Genomic DNA, 20,821 nt, shown 5'->3' with positions numbered 1-20,821 from the left:
TTTCTTACAAAGCACCTTATTTTGGACTCATGAATTTAAGTCCAGTAATCTCTATTAGCTCCATTTTTGGTCTCCACCAACTCCCGAGGAACAGTTCTGTCTTTAAAGCGACTAAATGCACCGCTGTCTTCACCAGGTAGTGTCCAACTGTGTCTGTCTTCTGTCCGTGGCTGAATGATGATGCTCTGAGAGAGCACTGAGATTTCACTGGGGTAATAAAGATTTTGGAGACCTGGAAAATAATTCACTGTAGCTGCTTTAAGGCTGTTTTTCTTTCACGGGGACGTGATGGCGCCGTGCCAGTGTGTCAGCACTCTGTGAGTTCGTGACAGCAACATGAAAAATGAAGCTAATCTGGAAGCAGCTGATGATGTTGACTAAACGATCAGTGAGATCCTTCAGAAGCAGCATCAGTATGACAGAGAGAGGATATGCCATTGAAAGAAAAACAGAGGAGTTCCGCATGCAGTCTAATTGGATTCCAATCTGAGCTTTTGTTTTTTTTTCTCAACTAGGCCGTCAATAATCCTCCATTACGGCCTTCTGAGCCATTCCTTGGTGGATTTAGCAGTGTGTTAAGGATCATTATCCTGTTGGAAAGTCCACTTCTGATCCATCTTTCAGACCTATGGCCTCACATTATCTTCAAGCACTCTTTGAAATGACGCGGAAGTTGCCACCGGCATGCTTCGCGGCTGGTTTGAAGTTTTTGTCCTGAAAAACTGATTTTTCTACAGAGGAAAGATTTATTTAAAATGTTCTGAAGACTTTTTTTTTTTTATTATTAAATCAACTGCCAGTCCCTAAAGACTATCTGAAGGCCTCAGAGAGCTCTTTAGATGATGGAATGATGATACCCCACACTTCAGGAGCAAAGCGCTACTTGTCAGAGGTTTTAATAGGAACGCTCCACCTCTCACTCCCTGGAGAGGTTCTTAATCACTAACCTGGAACTCTTGCATCTAATTTTATGGATCTGAACATGTGATAAATGTAGGGAAGTGCTTGATTTTCCCTGTGACTGATCTGTTAATTTATTATTAATATTTGACAGCAAAATGTCGATTTAATGCGCCATTTGTTCCAGATCATCATCTTTATCTGTAACACATTAACCCACACAGGCCTGCAGCTTTGAATGACTCTCCGCTTCTTTTGCCTGTTGCATTTAAGCACGGAGATGGTGGCCACCGGTTTGTGAATCCGTTTATATAACACTGCCCCCATCTGGGCATTTTCCAAGACCATACACTTACACTGTTAAAAGACTGGAATAATCACACCTGATTGAAATGGAAATCACATATTTTAATTTGAGTGGATTGTTCAGTGATTCAGTGTGTTTGCAAAAACAGTTTAAAGTACTCGGTATCAAAAAAAAAAACAAAAAACAGTAATAATAATCTGTACCATTACTACAGGGAAATTACATTAGAGAAATACTTTACAATTAAAACATGTCAGCATTATATGTCAGTAGTTTACAATATAAAGTCAATTAAATCTACATAATTGATCTATACAATTGCAGCCAGTGACTTGCATATATAAAGTACCATAAAATGGCCAGGAAAAAAAAAATATGTACATTTTCCTGCTTTGAATAATTCAATTATAAACATAGAATTAGAGGCTCAAAACCTTTCCATCGTCTATACACCTAATTAAAGAACGTAAGGTGCCTTTTTAGAAACTAAACTAGTGATATGTGCTCCATGAGAATCACCAAAATGATCAACAACATACAGTAAAATGCACACCTATTAGGTTTGGAATCAGTGCTCCGAAGGTCAACACGCCGAGCTTAGCTGTTGATTCAAACAGAGCTACCACTGAGTTTTAAATGAGACTTTCACATTTTGTCTGGAGCCTTAAATTAGTTGTGCGTGTTAGTTCATGTGAGGAATAAGGCAGGTGCTGTGTGGTACCTTAGGGTAGATGCATATAGACAGTGTTTAAACTCGATTAGTTTAGTGGTACCATCAACAGTGCTCATGTGAACTGCAAAGATCGTAGTGTGCATAGTCTTTCTGTTCTGCTGAGAGGAGGGCATATATACAAGAAGGGAGGTAAAGGCATGAGAGAGTGGTTCTTCTAAAGTAGACAGTGTGATAAGCCTCCTTTTAAGTCTTTCCAAGCCCTCAGCAGAGGGGTGGGGGTTGGGGGGGGAAGGGCTCCCTCGCTATTTTAGCGTTGGCACCGGGCACCTCCAGCATGAATGCACCATCAAACTCCTCCTGTTCTGCATTGTACCGTCTAAGAGCTGTCAGAGAACAAGCTGTGGTTGAACTGATGTGTGGCTGCTTTCGCTCTGGTTCCATTTATCAGTGCTGTCTTCTGCTGGAGCAGGTTGGCAGTGGGACCAAAGGGACCACATGTTTAGTTCACAGTGAGCAGCGCGGGGGGAGGTTGTGCCTCCTAGGTCCTCCCAGTCTGAGTGCTTTACTGGTCAGCGTGGACAGCTAGGGCCGATGGAAGCTGCAGGAAACAAGAGGAGGGAAAGGTCAAGAGACTATGTGAGTGTCACTGTGGGACTCCCAAAAAGAATAAATAGCAGAAAGCGAGTATTGCTGACTGTACAGAAGAACTGAGGTGAATTATTAATGAGAGCTGTATACGAGCCTGACCGGGTATAGATCCTGCTTTCTTCGTGAACCTCCATCTCTGAACTCTTGAATTCATTGAGCTCCTTGCGGATGGCAGCCTGAGGAGGAGACATGAAAGAAACAGCGCTTTAGTAAGAATGGCTTTTACTGTTTACAGAGAGGCACAAAGGAAAGAAAGAGGGAGATCAAAGCCCTGCATATTTGCTGAATTTTCTCACTGCTCACGTTTCACAAAACTTTATTGTTAGTTTTTAAGATAAATCTGACTGCACTTGAAATCCTGTCACTTCTCACCTACTCTCCGGTCTGACCTGTATATGGTTTCTGCTCCTACATATTTTCTGAGCTTCACTGGACCAGGTAATTCATATGGTAACACTCAAGCCAACCATTAAGCAGCGTCTGCATTGCATTCCTGGGATCCTTCTTTGATACTGAACCTGCTTGGAATGCAAATCCTCTCCGGGTTAACCAAAAGAAAAAAAACGCTGCTGTTAAAACATCACCGGGCTTAAGCTCTCTCTCTTGCTAAGCAGCTCAAATCCACAAGAGCCTTGTTACTATAGAGAGGTGTGGAGTTTGCGGGGGTTGAGGTTATGTTTAATCTCACCTTATCAGCAGGTGTGAGCTTGGTCCACGGTTTGTCCGCTCGCCGGTCGTAGTCGTGGGCGTGGGTGCACTCGACGTACTCGTGGAAGCGCAGGATCTTCCTGGCCTGGAGTTCGGCCACTGTGGGTCTCTGGGACAGCTGATGGTAGAATGAACAGGGTGTGTTTTCAGTTTCTAGCTCCTAATAATAAAAACTGTCAGCTGTACATAATGCAGCTACTTTGTTGCATCCTGACCTTTCTGGTGAGCCTCCGTTTGATCTCGGATCTCTCTTGCCGTCGATCTGCTTCGTTCTTGGCTACAAGAGAAGGAGACATTCCATGAGAGAGGGAAACACTGAAGGCAGTCAGGTAGATTTCACCCGAGCTGCTGTCTGTGTGCTGCAGTAACGGGAATCTTTAATCACCGCCTGGCTCTGCACAAGGCGCTGCATTGTTTTTAGGAGGATAGTCATTTGAGGACAAGCGAAAAGCAGCGAGGTGGTATGAATCCTGGATCAAAATGTGCTGACAGATTCTGAGAAGTATTCTGTTCGTACTTGGTCCCATGTTGGTTCCATCACGGTGGGCCTTTTTTCTTCCACTGATTCAATCTTGTACCCTACTCACAGTGGGGTACTGCTGCATGTATACATCTTATCAAAACTTCTGAATGTTGCTGACTTTTGCATATGTACAGCTTCAGCCAAATCATGTACACCCAGAAAATAACCAGAACTGTTGGTCTAGAACCATAGAACCAATAAGCTCCAGGAGTCTTTGTCTTGCTATATGAACGTCATTCATTTACTCACTGTTCACTTTTCCCCTTTAACTGATGTTCACCACCAAGCTGCCATTTTACATCCTTTTAATGTGAATAACCTTTCTAGCACTAATCCCCAAAAAGGCTACAAACTCATACACACTCTGTGAGACAGCCTATCTACTGGATAGATTCAGTCTCTTTATATGCGAGTCACTATTATTCAAACCATATGCAAAACGTTATTGAAGAGCCCTCAGTAACAATAATGTATTGAACTGCTGAGAGCTCAGCGACCTGAGCTAGGAAGAAAAAAATAAAAACACTTCAGCCTAGAGACGAATGACTAATGCGGTCTATTGATCTCAGCAAAGATGAGAAAACCGAAAAGTGTGCTTTCTGACCTTACAGTGCAGATGAATGGAATGCAAATAAGAGGAAATGAAGGACGGAGAGAGTGACGGGTGGAGGGAGGGTCTCACCTTGAAGAATGTTCCTCTGCTCCAGCTCTTCTGCTGTCGGTCTCTGACTCAGCCGCCTGAAGACAGACACAGTTTATGTTGAACTTAACATGATGAATGGGTTGTATTTTGAGGTGGATGAAAATCCTCTCAAATCAATCAATCAGACTGCAGAGAATGTTTGCTGTCAGAGGTTCGGTGAGGCTTGGGTGAAGTTTTCTGATAAATCAAAACTAGTTGTGACACTATTTTATTTTTCCATTTAGCTGTCATGCCCTTTACCTGTTCAGAGTGGTGCCGATCTTGTTCCTCACCGCCAACCACTGCTCCCTGCTCTGCCAGCTCATACCGTCGTAGTTCTCCTGAGCGTCCCTCTCCTCCCTCTCTTGTCTCTCCAGCTTCAGGGCTAGCGTGTCCTTCCTCTTCACACGGCTTGCCAGCCCACCTGTCACACAATTAACTCATATGTTTAGACAAACAGTCCTTACAGAGGGAGAAAAACTGAATTTTCCTCAGAGCATTGCTGCAATTGTGCTCTTAAGTCATATTACGAGATTTTCTGCTGAATCAGAATGACTCATCTTTAAAAGTTGAGAGCATTTATGTGAGTCTCTGAATGCTTACAATTCTACAAACATTTCCTAAAGCCGTTCTTGAGTGCCCACATGGCATTCAGAGACACTTAATATCAGCCGTCCCTGGAGATGAAATGATGTTGAATGTACTCGGCTTTCAGTGGTGCTCTGCTTTAATGGAACTATTTCGTTCTTGAAATGATTTGGTATAAAAGCAAGGCTTGATGAGCAGTAACCACACTGCAGCTTTCAGCCCTTTTAGGCACCGGTCAGGTTGGGCCACAGTGGCGGCGCGCGCGAGTGCAGCGGCTCAGGACCAACCCTCCATGTCTGACCATGCAATCTCGTTATATGATACTTGTATAATATAATGACAAATAAAGGCTCTTTATCTTTATACCATCATCTCTGAGAGTGAATTTTGATCACACAGGTTGTTGCTCCAGACAGATGCTACTCTTAAATATCCCTAAAACTAGTCAGCAACACTTCCTAAACTGTTCGTCAATACACGTAAGTTATACATATGTTTTTAGATCTGTTGCAAAGACAAAGTGGTGAAATCTTCCTTTGTTTTGACCTTTTCTTCATTATACAACTAAACACCAAACCTATGAAACAATGTATGGAATTAAGCAAACCAAAAAGTGTTCCTCTAAGTAGCCACTGGTCTTAACCAGCGTCATGAGGCTAACAATCACTTAACAGTCCAGCAACGCTTAAAGTCTTGAAGGTCAGTCGGTCCAGAATTGAAGAAATCTGAGCCTTCAAATGCAGCTGCAAACACTCTAATATGCTGCAATGAAACTGGCTTTCTAGAGGAGTTGCCCAGGAAAGAAGATGAACAGTTCCTTCTATATTCATTACCAGCCTCTGAAATCACCAGATAACAGCTCCACAGACTGGAACCCACATATAAGGAAACCGCGAATCAGGTTCAACAGCTGCAAAGAAACTCTACTGAGGGAGACGAATAACAAGAAGAAAACTCCCTGGGCCATGTGCGGTTCCCACCAGGGAAATCACTCAATAAGTAGTTAGTGTTGGCTGGTATTGTAAGAAGGATGAGCTCTAAATAGATACCACCAGTAAGGTCGTAGCCAGAAGAAATCATGACGTTAAGTGGGTAGAGGGAGAAAAGGACAATGGATACAGACACTGGCAGAAGTGTTGAATATGTCTGACTGACTTTAAATCAGAGTGGACTGCACAAAGCACATCAGCGCATGGAATAAAAATAATTGAAACAATTGAAGATGCGCTCGGGTGTAGGCGCTCTAGGAGGAAGTAATTAATCTACCATAATTTGGAAGCGTTTTTTTTTTTTAGTTAAGATGCTTTTAGGAGACTCTTGAAGGCTTAAGAAGGCTCGTAAGATAAATAATATTATGACTCTCTTTGCCTCAAGATGTATAAGGGAAATGAGGCAACATATTTTTATAAGTCTATACTGGGCTGAAAGTAAATTTAGTTATTCCACGTACCAGTCATTTCACATTCAATAACAGGATCCAAGTGATGCGAATTTTCTCAATTTCAAGTAAATGCACTTTTAAATGGAAAGCCTTACTCGCATTGCATACTTAGTAGTTGCAGCTATGTCTACGTATAATAGACAACTTCAATTTAGCATGCTTTATGTAAAACAGGAACCATTAGCTCTACTTGTTTACAGATACTGGTGATGCAGAATGCATGAACTGAGAGAGGTTCACGGTCAAAACATACACTTGACGTTGTAATTACTGGCTAAGAGCTGAGGTGACAGTTATTTTCTAGTTGTAAATGATTGAAACAATTTTCAAACGGGGCTGGATATAACACTACAGCTTGAACTTACTTGGCGGGCCTTCCTCATCGTCGTCATCGTCGTCATCGTCTCTGTACAGAATGGGGCCGTCGGAGTCGGACTCTTCCTCACTGTCCCCGGGGCCTCCACCCTCGGGGATAACGCTCACTCTGGGGTCTCCAATCAAACCCCTCCTGCTGCGAGGCTCCATTTCAGGCTGCCTCTGAGGCCTCGGAGGATGAAGCTTCCGCATCTCCTCCTCCATGTCAAAGTCGTCATCTTCTGGACTGTTAAGGAAGAAAGCAGCTGTGAGAGATCTGAGGAAACTTCTTTTTTTTCCTCCATTTCATTTCATTTTTCATGTTATGTCCAAAGCCTCAACAGCCCAGGAAACACAGTTGTCACATACTGTAAATATTTACTTGATATTCTGCAGCGCACAGATGAATAAAGTCCATTTTACATCAAGTAATAACACTCAGTTTCTAATCACAGCTTTGCGTTTTGACTGTCATACAAGTTCAAACTAATCAACTGAACATCTAAGAAAGAGATTAAAAAGAGTATGACTAACCGCAGTGAAAATGCAGCCGGGGAGCAAATCAATCTTTTTCCAGAAAATTGCTTATACCGATTGAAAAAGTGGATGATTTGAGTTTCATATTACAGTCTTTATTTTGTTGCCATCTGTTATGTCGTAACTATTAACTAATCTAAGAAGGTTGATCAATTAATAATTACATTATTAATTTTTGCTTGTTGGCTATATTAAATTATATATCTATATAGCTAGTTTCTATGTTGAATGTTGCAGTTAGTTCTTCTTCACAGTTTCTTTAGGCATAAAGTGCAAGTACCACTGCATCTATGTTATTATTATTATTACCATCATATACTGTGTGACCTTCTGTAATATTAGCCATTTTAGAACACTTGGACATAGGTCCTTATCAGTGTATACTAGTTATTTTCTTGATTAACCAATCGTTTGCTTGGTCTGTGTATTTCAGATCTCAAAATTCTGAAAATGTAAAAAAGTAAAATGCCAAGTTAAAATTGGCCATAACACAGGAAAGTTGCACATCTTCACATTTAAGAAAAGTTGCATATCTTCATAACTGAGAGGCCTAAACCACTTCATTTCTGACATTTTAACCTGAATAGGCAACGTATTATTTAAAGGTAGCTGAAATGCCAGCATAGCTTTTTTTCCCCACTTGTTTAAAAAAACTGACTTATCAGTGTATTCTACAAGAATACAAAAAATATACAAAAAAATAACTTACTAAGCAGGCAGACTGAGGCAAAGTGCTCATTTCTTCTCAGCTTTAAAAAGTTATTTTGTTATGCAAGAGTGTATTGTACAGTTTATGGGGCACTTACAGTCTGAGAGGTTCGATGGTGATAGGAAGAGAGTACCGCGAGTTACCCCCCGCCTCTGCAGTGAAATCTGGAGGTGACTCAAATAGTAGCGAGTGGGCCCTCTGGGAGCCGTCTGGGCTGGGCTGAGCTGGGCCAGAGCTGGCCAGGGCTCGCTGGATGAGGATGTGCAGAGGGATGGCTGGAGGCTGGCTGGGAGGCTCGGTTGTGGGGCTGGGAGGATCAGTCTGTACGCTGGGCACGGGACCAGAGGACGTGGTGCTGGGAGGCTGGAGTGACTGAACTCTTGGAGGAGATGGAGGTATGTGGGAGGGTGGTGAAAGCAGAGGCTCCGTAGAGGTCGGAGGTGCTGCTGAGTTTGCCTTGTCCTCACTGTTTTCTCCTTTGGGGACAGCAGGGGGCGGTAGTACAAGGGCAGAGGGAGGGTCAGTGTTGGAAGACTCCGGGACCTGACTGGGAGGAGAAGGATCTACAGAATGGCGCTTGGTGACAGGGGTCATCCTCTTTGGAGGGGTTGGTGGTGATCGCTTTGCAGGCGCCGGTACCACAATGACACCGCTGCCGGGCTGAGAAAGCTCTGCTGTAAAAAAGACAGCCAACAACAGTAATTAGTACTTGTTGGATAGAATAATGCTCACAAACAAAAAACTACAATCAGAATAGGAAGATGCACATTAAATCTGTACAACTGCGAAGTTAGTTTAAGAAAAAAAACTAGGCAAAAAAACATGTCAGTTTTAGTCAGGGAGATAAAGATGTTTTTGTTACTGTTATGTTGGTTACTGAGTCAGTGGAGGTCAACACACACGTATTAACATACAACTGTATCAGCAGTTTTTAACATTCACTGGGGTGAACAAACACATTCAGTGCACTCTGGCACACAAAATGGGTCTTTCAGTTTCCATGCAATGTTTCCTTGGCAGCATTTAGAATACATTAGTTAAGCTAATAACATCTCCAACGGCTGCGAAACACATGCAGTGCAGGCCTGGTGTTAAAATGGATGCCATGAAGGTGGTGGATCTATACACCAGCCTGCAAGCGTTAATACGACGGCTCGTCGTCCGGAGGCCCGCCGGGTACCTGAGCAGGTCTGGACAGCCCTGTGGCGCAAGTACACAGGGAGGGAAAGGTAGAGGCCATGCTCACTCTGGCGTCTCCAGCTTGTCCAGTAACAAGGCTGCCTGACCTTAGAGCCCCTGTTCAGTGAGGAAGCTGGCAAAAATGAGTGGAGATGTGAGGGATGGGGCTCGGTTTACATTCCAAGCTGGGAGATAAATACGAGAGGGTGGATTCAGATGATGTTTGTCTTGGCTTTACACTGTCCAGAAGCAGAGCACAGTTGTATCATAAGACAATAAACTGCTTCAGAGGAAAAACAACTGAGATGAAGATAAGAAACACTTCTGGTTATATAAAGGTACTTTCCTTTGACAGTAGTTTTATTATGTTATACAGGAAAACCCATTTTCTCCTTGTTTCTCCTTGTTTCAGCTTGCCCATTAGAGCTAGATATATGAATCAGCCAGGCCTGTATGTGCACGGAGATTAGCTCATTGCTAATGTCAGCAAAGGTGTACTCTTGTGATCAAACCTTATTCTTCTATAAGGGTATGTTTAACACATTGTGACATACCCCTAAGAAATGACTGTGACGATTTCAAATATAAATTTGGTATCAAAAATAATGGAGGAAGAAGACTCCCACTCCACTCTGATAAAGTTCACTGCCGGTGTAATCACAGGCGTCTACTTTGTAGTGGCAAACCCATGAATACTATTAGCAACAGTGTGAAATCAAATGCAGTAACCTATGCGTAGCACCCCACCTGACAAAGGATACTGGAGTATGTGTCATTGCCCCAGAGATTGTGTTTTTCAAACAGACAGTACTGGGATGGGCTGTAAACAAGTGATGGTGATGCATAAAAAGGTACAAAGACAAGCTGGTGCGTGTCATCTCTCCAGAGACTGTTAGCTGCACACACCGAAACTGCACGACTAACAACGCAGTCGAAAACACCTAGGCAACAATGACACTCGGCTTACAGTTAGGGAGGACTCGCGACTCTATCCTGTAATTATATATTGAAATAGCCTGGAAAAAACACTGGATGTTTTGGATTACTGAAATATGCAGTTGGAATCTAGCAGCGTGTAATGGTTAACAGAGATATTCGGAGAACATCTCATCCACCTCTGCTAAGCCTCTAACTCATTATGGTGTCAGTTATGGGTGCCCTCTGTATTCAGCTGTCGACGTCAGAGACTGACACACACAACCAGGCTTTTTTTTCCCCGCGCACATAATCTACAAGTTGGATCCCTTCTCTTACTCTGATGAATAAGGTAACTGCGGTGGAAAGTGAGAAGAAACTTTAATTAACAGCGTCTTCTCTACTATTATAAGACTTGGCTGCAGTGCAAAATATTTTCACAGCTCCTCCACCACACATTGAAGTTGTGAAAGTAAAAGACGGCATTTTAATTAATCTAACTGATAAGACTACTGAAAGAGCAATAAAACATTTCTACGTCAAAACGCCAATGACATTCCGGTATGACCCCCCCTTATTTAACAAGCTTAAACATGTGGAAAAGCCATATGTGTAACAGCTTCCATCCACTGCCTGGTTGGTGCCAGGTTTGCACAAGAGCAGGCCTGTTAAGCTGAATTCTTACACGCAAACAAAAACAAAAGTAAAAACTGCCTTGCAGAGTGCTAGTCACATAACTTCAGAATTGGCGAATTCTCACAAACATTGCTACATGCAGAGACAGCAGTTTCTCCCTCTCTGCTGGTGCATGCCTAAACGTAAAGGAGAGTCCACAGCAGCAGCAGAGGAAAGAGGATGACTGAGTGTCTTCATTCTCTTAACACTTTACTTAGTGTTTCATTTATGCATTTATTACGTTCGCTGTAAACATTACTGTATGTTCTTAATGTATTCTTTTTATTATTATCGTAACAAGGATTTTGTTCTACCATGTTGTTAAAGTTTGTATTAGTTTTTACCATAATATCTTATTATCTCAAAATGTCTGTGTGACACAAACGGCAATTTATTTAAGTTTAAAAATATGCTTAGCCGGAGGGTTCTTTTCAGTTGCCTCTTGGCCACTGAGACAAAAAGTTAATTTCAGACACTCAGCCCTCAGCTAATGACTTCAACTCACTTCAACCAACGCTACCTGGATTCAGGAGTTAGCCAACGTGGAATCCAATTAATTGAACAAGTTTAGAGGTGTGCAGGAATTTTACTTAGGACATTCTAACATTGACATTTGAACCATCTCTTGCTTTGAATGGTTACAAAGTCATCTTGTAGAAATATTTAGATAAACTGAAAGGAATGATTGGAGCTGGTAAACACGAGCATCTTCCATATGCAAAACATTACACGAGCATGAAAACAATTTGGTCATCTCCCAAAACATAAAGCACTGAATTTGACTACATAAAGGTCATTACAATGTCCTGTGAGTGAGAGCTTTTGCCGACTGAAACTGCTGTGATGAAACCATACTGGCTGTAAAGCTCCACGTCACAGCTTTCAGAAACCATTGGAATTTTTCTAATAGCGTAAACCGTGATGTAATTACGGTAAAGTGCGCTTGTGCAAACGTGCTGCTGGTGACACATCTGGTTTTAAAGGGGGTCCCCTCTTTGTCTAAAATAAGAAACAAAGTAGCTGTGGGCTTATTTTAAACCTAAAACAACAACCCTGAAAAAACCTATCCAGTGCTACATTAATGTGTGCCAATAAGCTTCAGCTACTAAAGTTACTACAACTTGATACCAAAAGTACGATGCAAACAGATGTCCTTTAACTAAGCAGATCAACTGCCACCAAATCATAAAATGGATACCCAACCACAACACAAAGGTCATACACAAACTCTACTCAAGTATGAACTACAATACAACAAGGACTCACAAACATCTTATCCTCAGAATGGCAGGGAAAGCATTTAACAAACAATTGGATACATTTGAGATAAAAACAACTTCCATTGGGGTCTGTTTATACTGGCTGCTTCAAGAACTATGTCAGGACAGTGTTTGACCAACGCTACAACAGAGACAAACAAAACAAAACATATATACAGTCACAGTTATATACAAAAAAAACTGTAGAAGCAGGCGGCAACACAACTCACCAAGCAGTGCAGGGTTGCTGTTTCGGTTGGTGGGTTTGGGCGGAGGGACAGGTGGCTGTTTGGCATGGGGAGGGACAGGGGGTGGCGTGTTGGAGTCAGCTAAGGAAGCAGCAACAAGCGAGGGCCGAGGCAGGTCGTCTGCTATTAGAGAGACTGTCCTTGGCGGCTTGGCCACAGCTATGGGAGGAGAGGACGAGGAGGAGGAAGAAGAGGAGGTGGACGAAGCAGGGGAGGGGGTCGGACTCTTGCCAGACTCGATGTAAGGAGTGAGGAATTTAGGAGGGAGCAAAGCTTGTCTGGGCGGGGGAGGTTCCTGCTGTGAGCCATGCGTTGGGTGAGGGTCAGGGGCGAAGCGGACACCAGTGGACTCTATAGATCAAGGCACACACACAAACACAGACATTACAGATGCGGCGTTTGACTGCTGCTCTTTGGAAAACAACATAAAAAGGAAACACAGAAGAGTCAACACACACAGAAGCACACTGAAGAATAAGCTTGTTGTCCAGCATAAAAAGTTCACAGATATACTTAAGGTTAGCCAGAGGAAGGGGATCAAGGCCTTCCAATCATTAGTGGATGAGAGATAAACATGAATCAGACAAATCGGGTACACACACAGTCAAGATATGGATAAAGATCAAAGATACACAGAGTTGTCTTAATGATTTGCTTTTCTTCTGTCTTTTCATCTAAATCCAAGTATGAAAACCCAGTATTTACTGTTAGAACAGCAGAAATAATGTTAAATTATTTAATCAACTGGCTCCGGAGAATAACACGGTAAGGAAAATTTAATTCTTTGATCAACAGTTCTTTGTTTACTATCTAATTATGTTCCTTAAGTAAAATAAAACCATAGGAAGAGAAGGTGCATTAAAGCTTTTGACTTTATTTGGTTAATATTCTGAACTGGGCCTCCATCACAGTTATTAAATTATTTCTCTATTTAACTGCCTTAGGGAAAGTTCCAATCAAAACACATTATCTTGACATGACTCCACTTGAACGTTAAAACCACTGCTTAATTTGCATGAAATTCAATCTGACTTTATGTTTATGCATCTATCGCAGCAACATCATTACACCACAGGGTTGAGTCAAACGATACAATCCAATTTTTCTAACCACAGTAACGCAACTACGGTTGCATTCTTTCATTCACCTTGTGACACAATGAGATGATGGGAAGGTTTACACGGAGTCTAGAAATGTGGATGGCCATGAGAAGAGTGTTTGTTCTGTCTATGGTTCTGCCACTTCGCAAGATATTTCTACATATATTGTTTTTTACTAGATAATGTTCAATCACACATTAAATATCTAAATAGTTTTTAAAAATTGAAAAACTATAAACTTAAAATTTTGTATTGTTTCATGTTTCAGCAGACACAACATGAAAAATATTTACAGAACCCAGTGGATATTATAATTTTCTACCTTTTGCAGCAATAAAACCTAAAAAAAAATAGTGTGTCTACACAATGTTTGCCTCTTCCTGTTTCTATAGTGGAAACGGTGCCAAATAGTGAGCCAGGTTAATGTTCCAAAGAATTTTCTTTCACTTCCTTTGAACACACGCTCTAAGAAACGACACAGCTGAGGTTAGCGACTATAATTCAGCACAAGGAAGAAATCTCACCTGAGCGTTCTCTGAACTCTGCAGCTGGGTTGCTGTATCTGGGCAGGGTAGTCCTTCGGTCAGCCTCTGAGGCTGGACGAATATTTTTGTTCTCCTCTGAGGAGCTCTTCTGTAGAAGAGGCCGCAAGTCCATCTCAGAGACAGGCCGGACCACGGGCCGAGAGTCATCTAGAGGCCGCTGAGGCCCGGGCCTTTCTCTTCTCTCCTTGTCCTCCTTCTTTTCACCCTCATCTCGTCGCTCTCTTTCATTTCTCTTGGCAAAGTCATCCCTCCTGTCTCTGTCTTCTCGCCTGTCCCTGTCTTCTCGCCTGTCCCTGTCTTCTCGCCTGTCCCTGTCATCTCTGTCATCTCTGTCGTCCTTCTCTACTCGAGGGTCTTTCCTCTCCCTCTCTTCTCTCTCATCTCGATTGTCTCTCCTTTCTCTCTCAGGTCGCCGATCTCTGTCTTCTCTCCTCTCCTTGTTGTCCCTCCTTTCTTTGTCATCGTACTCCCTCCTCTCCCTCTCATCCCGATCCTTCCTCTCTCTCTCTCTCTCGTCCCGATCCCTCCTTTCCCTCTCGTCCCGATCCCTCCTCTCCCTTTCGTCCCGATCTCTCCTCTCCCTCTCATCACGATCTCTCCTCTCCCTCTCGTCCCGATCTCTCCTCTCCTTCTCCCTCTCGTCCCGATCTCTCCTCTCCTTCTCCCTCTCGTCCCGATCTCTCCTCTCCCTCTCGTCCCGATCCCTCCTCTCCCTCTCGTCCCGGTCCTTCCTTTCCTTCCCACCTTGATCCCTCCTATCTCTATTGTCTCTGTCAGTCCTTTCATCTCTCCTGTCTCGGTCATCTCTCCATTCTCGCCTTTCTCTGAAGTCTCTGTCTTCTCTCCGGTCCACTCCTCCATCCCTCTCCCTCTCATCTCGCCTGTCCCTTTTTTCCACATCTTCCCTGTCCTTCCTTCCCCTGTCTTCCCTGTCATCTTTTCCATCTCTCCTCTCGTCTCTCCGGTATCTGTCATCTTGTGATCCTCCTCGAGGTAAAGCTCCTGCTCTCTTATCAACATCTGATGGCAGTCGATTTCGTCTGTCTACATCCACAGGGAGCCGTGCATGAGAGTCCACATCCAGCGGTGCCCGGTTACTTCGGGAAGCATCAGACGACGCTCTGCTTCGACCTTCATCTCTCTGCGGCCTGAGAGAATTTGTCTTGGACTCAGACTCCCCTCGAGACACTCGTACCCCCGCTTCTGATGCCCTGTCCACATCCCCCGGCATAGGATGCCCGTTTTTCACTGGTGGATCTTTGGAGTGGTTTACATTGTTGCTCTCTGTCAAATGCATAGAAAGGCAGGGTGATAAGATATCAATAAAGATACAGCCAGTTCATCTACAGAAACATTTTCAACAAAAAAACACTACTAGTTCTTCCAACCATTCTCTGATATGTCCTTCAGAACCCCTCTTGCAATCAGCTCTTGGCGACTTTTCCTAACAGAAATCTTTCTTTCCAAAGCTAAAAAAAAAAAGGAAAAATACATAAATAATTTATAAAATAAAAAGTAGTAAGTGGTAATGTACACAACAGGTAAACGTAAACAACTCTTGTAGCAAGCGTACCTATAGATGTTTCAGCAAACTTGTCACTTGTCTTCTTCTTCCTCCATTTCCAGGGCTTGAAGATCTTTCCCATTTTTGAGAACTTCCCTTTGCGTTTAGTTGGAGGCGTCCCCCCACTCGAGTTTCCTTCTTCACCTCCTGTTGAGCTCTGTTGCAGGTCAACCTCATCGTCTGCATGAAGGTGACAGAGTTGAAAATAGGTTTTAATTGAAGCCAATATTACACACAATCAACATTTTTAAAAAAAAATAAAGTAATAGTGGTTGTTGGTAGAAAGTCTCATTTAAAGTAATTGGGTTCAACTATAAAATCTATGCTGGCTGAAATTAAACATGAGTTTGTTTTCACTGTTAATCTAATTTTACCAGGAGTCTCTATGCACAAGAGACAAGAAGCTCTATGAATGCAGTGGCAGTCTGAAGCAAGTCACACTGCAGTTCATTGTATTCATGTAAATGCAAAGGATTGCTATTACATTGTATTGGTAAAAACACAGGGCACAGTCTCTTACAAATTTGGCACAATGGAATTAAATCTGCAGTCCTGAACAACTGAATCCTCACGATGACACAACGCAGTTTAAGAATCTTCTTTTTTGTTGGGTGGTTAGTGACACGGCCTTAAACATGACTTGTCATGATAAAGTTGTGAGATTATCATTTTGAGAGCTTGCTATAGACTACCAACTATGCATGCACAGATTACAGGATATAAAAAGTGGTATTATATCCAGCACACCAGGCTTATACACACACACACACATATCAATACCAACCTAATATAGTAATTGAATTCCAATTTGGTTCTTGCTCATTCCTATTTTTGAAACTCCACAAACAGTAATCTTAGATGAAAACAAAAAGTCTGTCTTTCTCACTGCAACAATCACCAGAGTGTCCTGGTCAGGTGAGCGTGTCCATAAGTAAGACAGGGCTCAAACTCTAAGATGCTCCCTCAATTATGCGTCATAAACAAGGCCGCTCCAAATTCCACTGTTACCATCTGTCACTGACAATGAAATATGGACACAGCTTTATCGGGTACTATTTACAGGGGAGTGTGAATTAATGTGATTTTTGACACTGTACTTCGACACAGCGTCCTGTAACAACAACATGTTCAGTCAGCCACAATCAAAATTAAACCTTTTAATAATCATGATTTAAAAAAAAGAGCAGTGACATTAAAATAGCAAGGATGAAGAAAATTAGATAAACAACGAAAATTCTAAAAATGTATTGAGTAATGAAATCCTAAGACAGCAATAAGTGGGTGTGAAAGCTCTCTTATAATTCTTGTGTGATGAGTTGTAAGGCAGTAGCCGGTTTCACAACACAGCACAGCATGGCAGCAAGCACAGAGCCAAGCAAAAGGCCTGTGGTTTAAGCGCAGGGAGGAACTGTTCCACAGTATTAATGCGCAAAAACACAAGTGCTTTTAAGTCAGTGTGAAGGTGGCATTGCCTACAATTGTGACTTTGTGGTGTATTAAACTTTCTTAATCAGGATATGTTGAACTTAAAGGTCACGGTTAAATGAACTAGGATTTCCATTTCCATTCCGTAGTTTCCAATAAAACATATATATACTAGGTGTTTATCATTATCTGGTCTAGTCTGTACTTGTGTTCTTGTGAAAAGTTGTTGGACAAGTACTGTTCCAGTTCAACGTATGCATCTAGCCAAGTACAGTCAAAATACCAAGATGTGTCCTTGGTCCCGTCTGTGTTATCAAAGATGCATCGGGAGCCAATGTGTGTGTTGGTAAAACTAGGCGCTGCTGTCCAATCCCAGAATGACCGTACTACATCCTCCCATCCTCCAGAGTTCCCGAAGCATACAAGTGCACGAGTCCGAAGTACAGAGGAGACGAGGGCTTCATCGTATGATGCAACAAAAACCACTTGAAGCTCAGTATCAGCAAAAACAGTGAGATCGTGGTGGACTACCAGAGGAACAGTACGGCCTGTGTCCTGGTTGTTACAGGAACGGGAATCAAGAACCGGTTCGAAATTGTCCAGTCCTTTGGGACCAAATGCTTCTGAGCTCAAATTCATTTTATCTAGGCCAGAAAGGTTGAGCTTTGCAAAACCATGATATCAAACTAGTGTGTCTACACTGGTGAAAGGAAGAAACCGTTCAACGAATGGCTGTCTTTTACAAAGAAAGAGGCTAACAGTGCTAGTTGCAATGTCTTTAAAATGATCCTCTTGACTAAGGGCGGAAACACCAGCAATACACATCCTTGTTCACAAAACGGTTTTATCTTCCGGGAATTCCATATATTTGATAATCTAAAATGCATGAATGCCACTGCTTTGCAAGCGAGGAGCACGTTTATTGACAAGGGTAAATAGCCCACGTCATAATGACTATGTCTGTGCAGGTTGGGCAGGTTTTTTCTTTGACTAAGAAAACCTAAATGAAAACAAATTCTGTACAAATATTTTCTCATTTCCTCCATTTAAAACGAGGACTAACAGTTACTACAGCTTTCTCCCCGGCTACAGACAGCTTGACACACCCAACAGCTCCCAGTCAGCAAATCCCTTTAATGCCGTAGGGTGAACGAGTGTTACTGTGAAATGAAGTCTTGAAATGTCTGCATCCCTTACAGAATAAACAACTGTTAAACACACTATCTAACAGCTGAAGGGGTAACCTGTCACTTAAAATACAGGCTGGCATTGCGTGTTGCTGGTTTATGACATGTGGATTGTCATCTGTTAAAATGTGAAGGCAAAACTCAGGATGCTACACAGGAAAAAAGTAAATTAATGACACATTAATCACTTTCAAGAATTTGGCCAGGCAAGCGTTTAAGAGCTGAGAGTATTTAAATATGTATTCATGAGTTAAGATGTTTGTTCTGAATTCTGTGTGGGTTTTTCAGTGGCTGGCATCCAATTTTAACAGGGTTTATTAATTATTCAACACAGACGTCATATAAATATGTGTCTTAACTAACTTGCAACTGTAGCCCCGACACAACTGAAAGAGATGATGATGAAAAACACCTTCTACGTGGTTAAAAAGAAAATATGTGAGATAAGAATCTTAGTGAAACAATGCTGTAACAATGCGTCGAGTAGGACCTGATAAAAAGGGGTTGTATGAGGCAGAGTAGTTTAGTGTGGCCTACAGCCATTTTGTCTAATAAATACTTCAATTAAATTTAAAGTGCCTGCCAGGTTCAGCCCCATCTCTCATGTGCTTGACTAAAGACTGTTGTCCATCTACTGTGTGCTGCTAATAGTTTGCTAGCTCTGCTGGGCACTTAATATGTTCCCTGGCAGAGTGAAGGATGGAAGTAGAAAAAAAAAATCCTAACTTTAATGACAAAATTCAATTTATTCAGTTGAATAAGATGTCCAAGGTAGACCCACGTTTTGCCCACATTGATTCCAGCTTCCCTTATCTTTACACTTGTTTGAACAACTTGTATTCTTTCTATCACCGTTTCATTCCCACCATTTCTGTTCCTCCCAGAAACTCATCATGTCACTGGGTTTTTGCCAATATATGATATTTTCTAAATGAACAGATAATCAAACCGTTACACAACCACTCTCAACTACGAGTTGAAAACTCCTTTCGATCGGGCCAGAGTATTCAGATTGAAGTTATTGGATGAAGCATGTTTATTCTGATTATTTGTAGAATACTAAGGCCAATATAATCGTAGGAAGCATGCAACTGCTACAAACTACTGTTCTGCACTATGTCATCCATCACATGCCAGGATTTGTACTCTTCAACCCTGACCCTCTCTGTCACATTGTATTCACACTAGATTCTAGTTATCTGTACTAGAAACAGATAGAAACACATGTATATACTTGACGATTACAATTGTTGTTCTGCGTTGTTACAGTTTGTCTGTCTGACATGGCGCATGTACGTTTGAGATGAGCCTGTCTGGTCAGTGTAATGTAGTATTTAAATATTTTTTGTTAGCCGATAGGCACAGATTACTTTGGATTAGCTGATGATAAAATAAAACATTTACTTTGACACTGGAGAACATTTATTATTTTAACGATTCTGTTTGACTGTTTCAAATGGACAAAATTAGACTGTTGGCCAGACAAAAAGACATTCGGTTTCACATTGGGAAGTAGAAAACTGAGTGAATTCTGGGTGATAATAATTGAATTTAAAAATAAAACAGTCACCAGTTACAGTCATAATTTAAATGCTTGCAAACTGACATCCAAATGATGACCCACTGCTGTAACAAAAATTTAAAACATCCTTTTCCATAAAGTATCCATGTTATCTTGTGAAGGCATATGTGAAGGCATATGCTGAAATGCAGACATACAGAGGTCAGTGAACTCTGAGCAGACCACCGTCTCCCATAGCTATTTCTGACGCCAGTGAACGTTACACTGGGAGGGGCGGGCTGGCAGTAAACACTGAGAATACTGATGTGACATGGCTACAACAGAAGCAAAGTGTAATGTGGTGACCTTGTGTTCCAGAAGAACACTGAGATGGGTGCTTTTCACAGAACAAGCAGAGAACTAAAGGCCCTGACCTCTGAGAGATTAGGTAAGGGGCAGTTAAGAGGAAAAATAAAATCTTACAATACTAATACACAAGCTACAGGTTTGAATTTATAAAAAGAACTCTAAACAAACCCTCAGGCATGTTAACAGCACAGGCAGTAACTGTTCAGCCCTTCAAACACGAAGGACTAATAAAAGCATGAAAGCTGCACAAACCAGCTGCCACTAATTCAATTCCCTGTGGTCCTTTGCTCTGGTCAAGTTGTCCATATGACTCATGCCAATCATATGACATGGTGACACCACCTACACAGAATAGCATACCAGAGGCAAAAATACATTCTATACGTTCTCATGTTACTTGTTTCATGTACAGTAACATAAAGAGAAAATACTGATCAACACAAAATGCCATGATCTACACATTAGTGTCAGCAAATGTAATTCTGTAACATTATGCAGAGGAATGGTAACAATCCAGCATTACATAGATGCTGGATTACTACAGCTGCAAGCTGTAGTGTTACAAAGAACTATATGCATGTCAATACAAATTCTCCTTTTCACAGAAAAAACTGTTCTGAATGTTTAAACTGTTAATAGTTTAACCAGAGAGAAAGAATCTTTATGTTTCCCCGTAGATCTGTGGACTACATAACAAGTCGTTGAGTTAAAACATGAGCAGAGCTGGTGTCAGCTGGTGCCTTGTACCCCCAAAGCTTGGTTTACAGATATGCTTCCATAAGGA

At 41.9% G+C, this 20,821-nt stretch overlaps 1 protein-coding gene across 6 annotated transcripts in view; it reads right to left on the bottom strand.

Annotated features, from left to right (window-relative positions):
- Window positions 1-1,129: 1,129 nt before the first annotated feature.
- phactr4a (phosphatase and actin regulator 4a) overlaps window positions 1,130-20,821 on the bottom strand; it is a 30,726-nt gene continuing 11,034 nt past the window's right edge. For 5 of the 6 annotated variants that reach the window (XM_084563470.1, XM_084563473.1, XM_084563472.1 and 2 more), the window contains 12 exons: window positions 15,565-15,735; window positions 15,380-15,460; window positions 13,971-15,275; window positions 12,329-12,697; window positions 8,168-8,744; window positions 6,836-7,071; window positions 4,703-4,865; window positions 4,442-4,497; window positions 3,452-3,513; window positions 3,217-3,354; window positions 2,628-2,704; window positions 1,131-2,478 (listed from right to left, as the gene is read on the bottom strand). In XM_084563470.1, coding sequence (XP_084419596.1) covers window positions 2,463-2,478; window positions 2,628-2,704; window positions 3,217-3,354; window positions 3,452-3,513; window positions 4,442-4,497; window positions 4,703-4,865; window positions 6,836-7,071; window positions 8,168-8,744; window positions 12,329-12,697; window positions 13,971-15,275; window positions 15,380-15,460; window positions 15,565-15,735 — 3,251 coding nt within the window. In that variant the 3' untranslated portion in view covers window positions 1,131-2,462. Of the gene's footprint in view, window positions 2,479-2,627; window positions 2,705-3,216; window positions 3,355-3,451; window positions 3,514-4,441; window positions 4,498-4,702; window positions 4,866-6,835; window positions 7,072-8,167; window positions 8,745-12,328; window positions 12,698-13,970; window positions 15,276-15,379; window positions 15,461-15,564; window positions 15,736-20,821 lie in introns of all 6 variants that reach the window. The other variant, XM_084563469.1, reaches the window with a different exon arrangement.

The sequence above is a fragment of the Chelon labrosus genome (genome assembly GCF_963514085.1).
Source record: "Chelon labrosus genome assembly, chromosome: 16".
Classification (NCBI taxonomy): Eukaryota; Metazoa; Chordata; class Actinopteri; order Mugiliformes; family Mugilidae; genus Chelon; species Chelon labrosus.
Note: the sequence above shows the minus strand (reverse complement) of the source record. Positions and strands in the feature narration are given on the sequence as shown.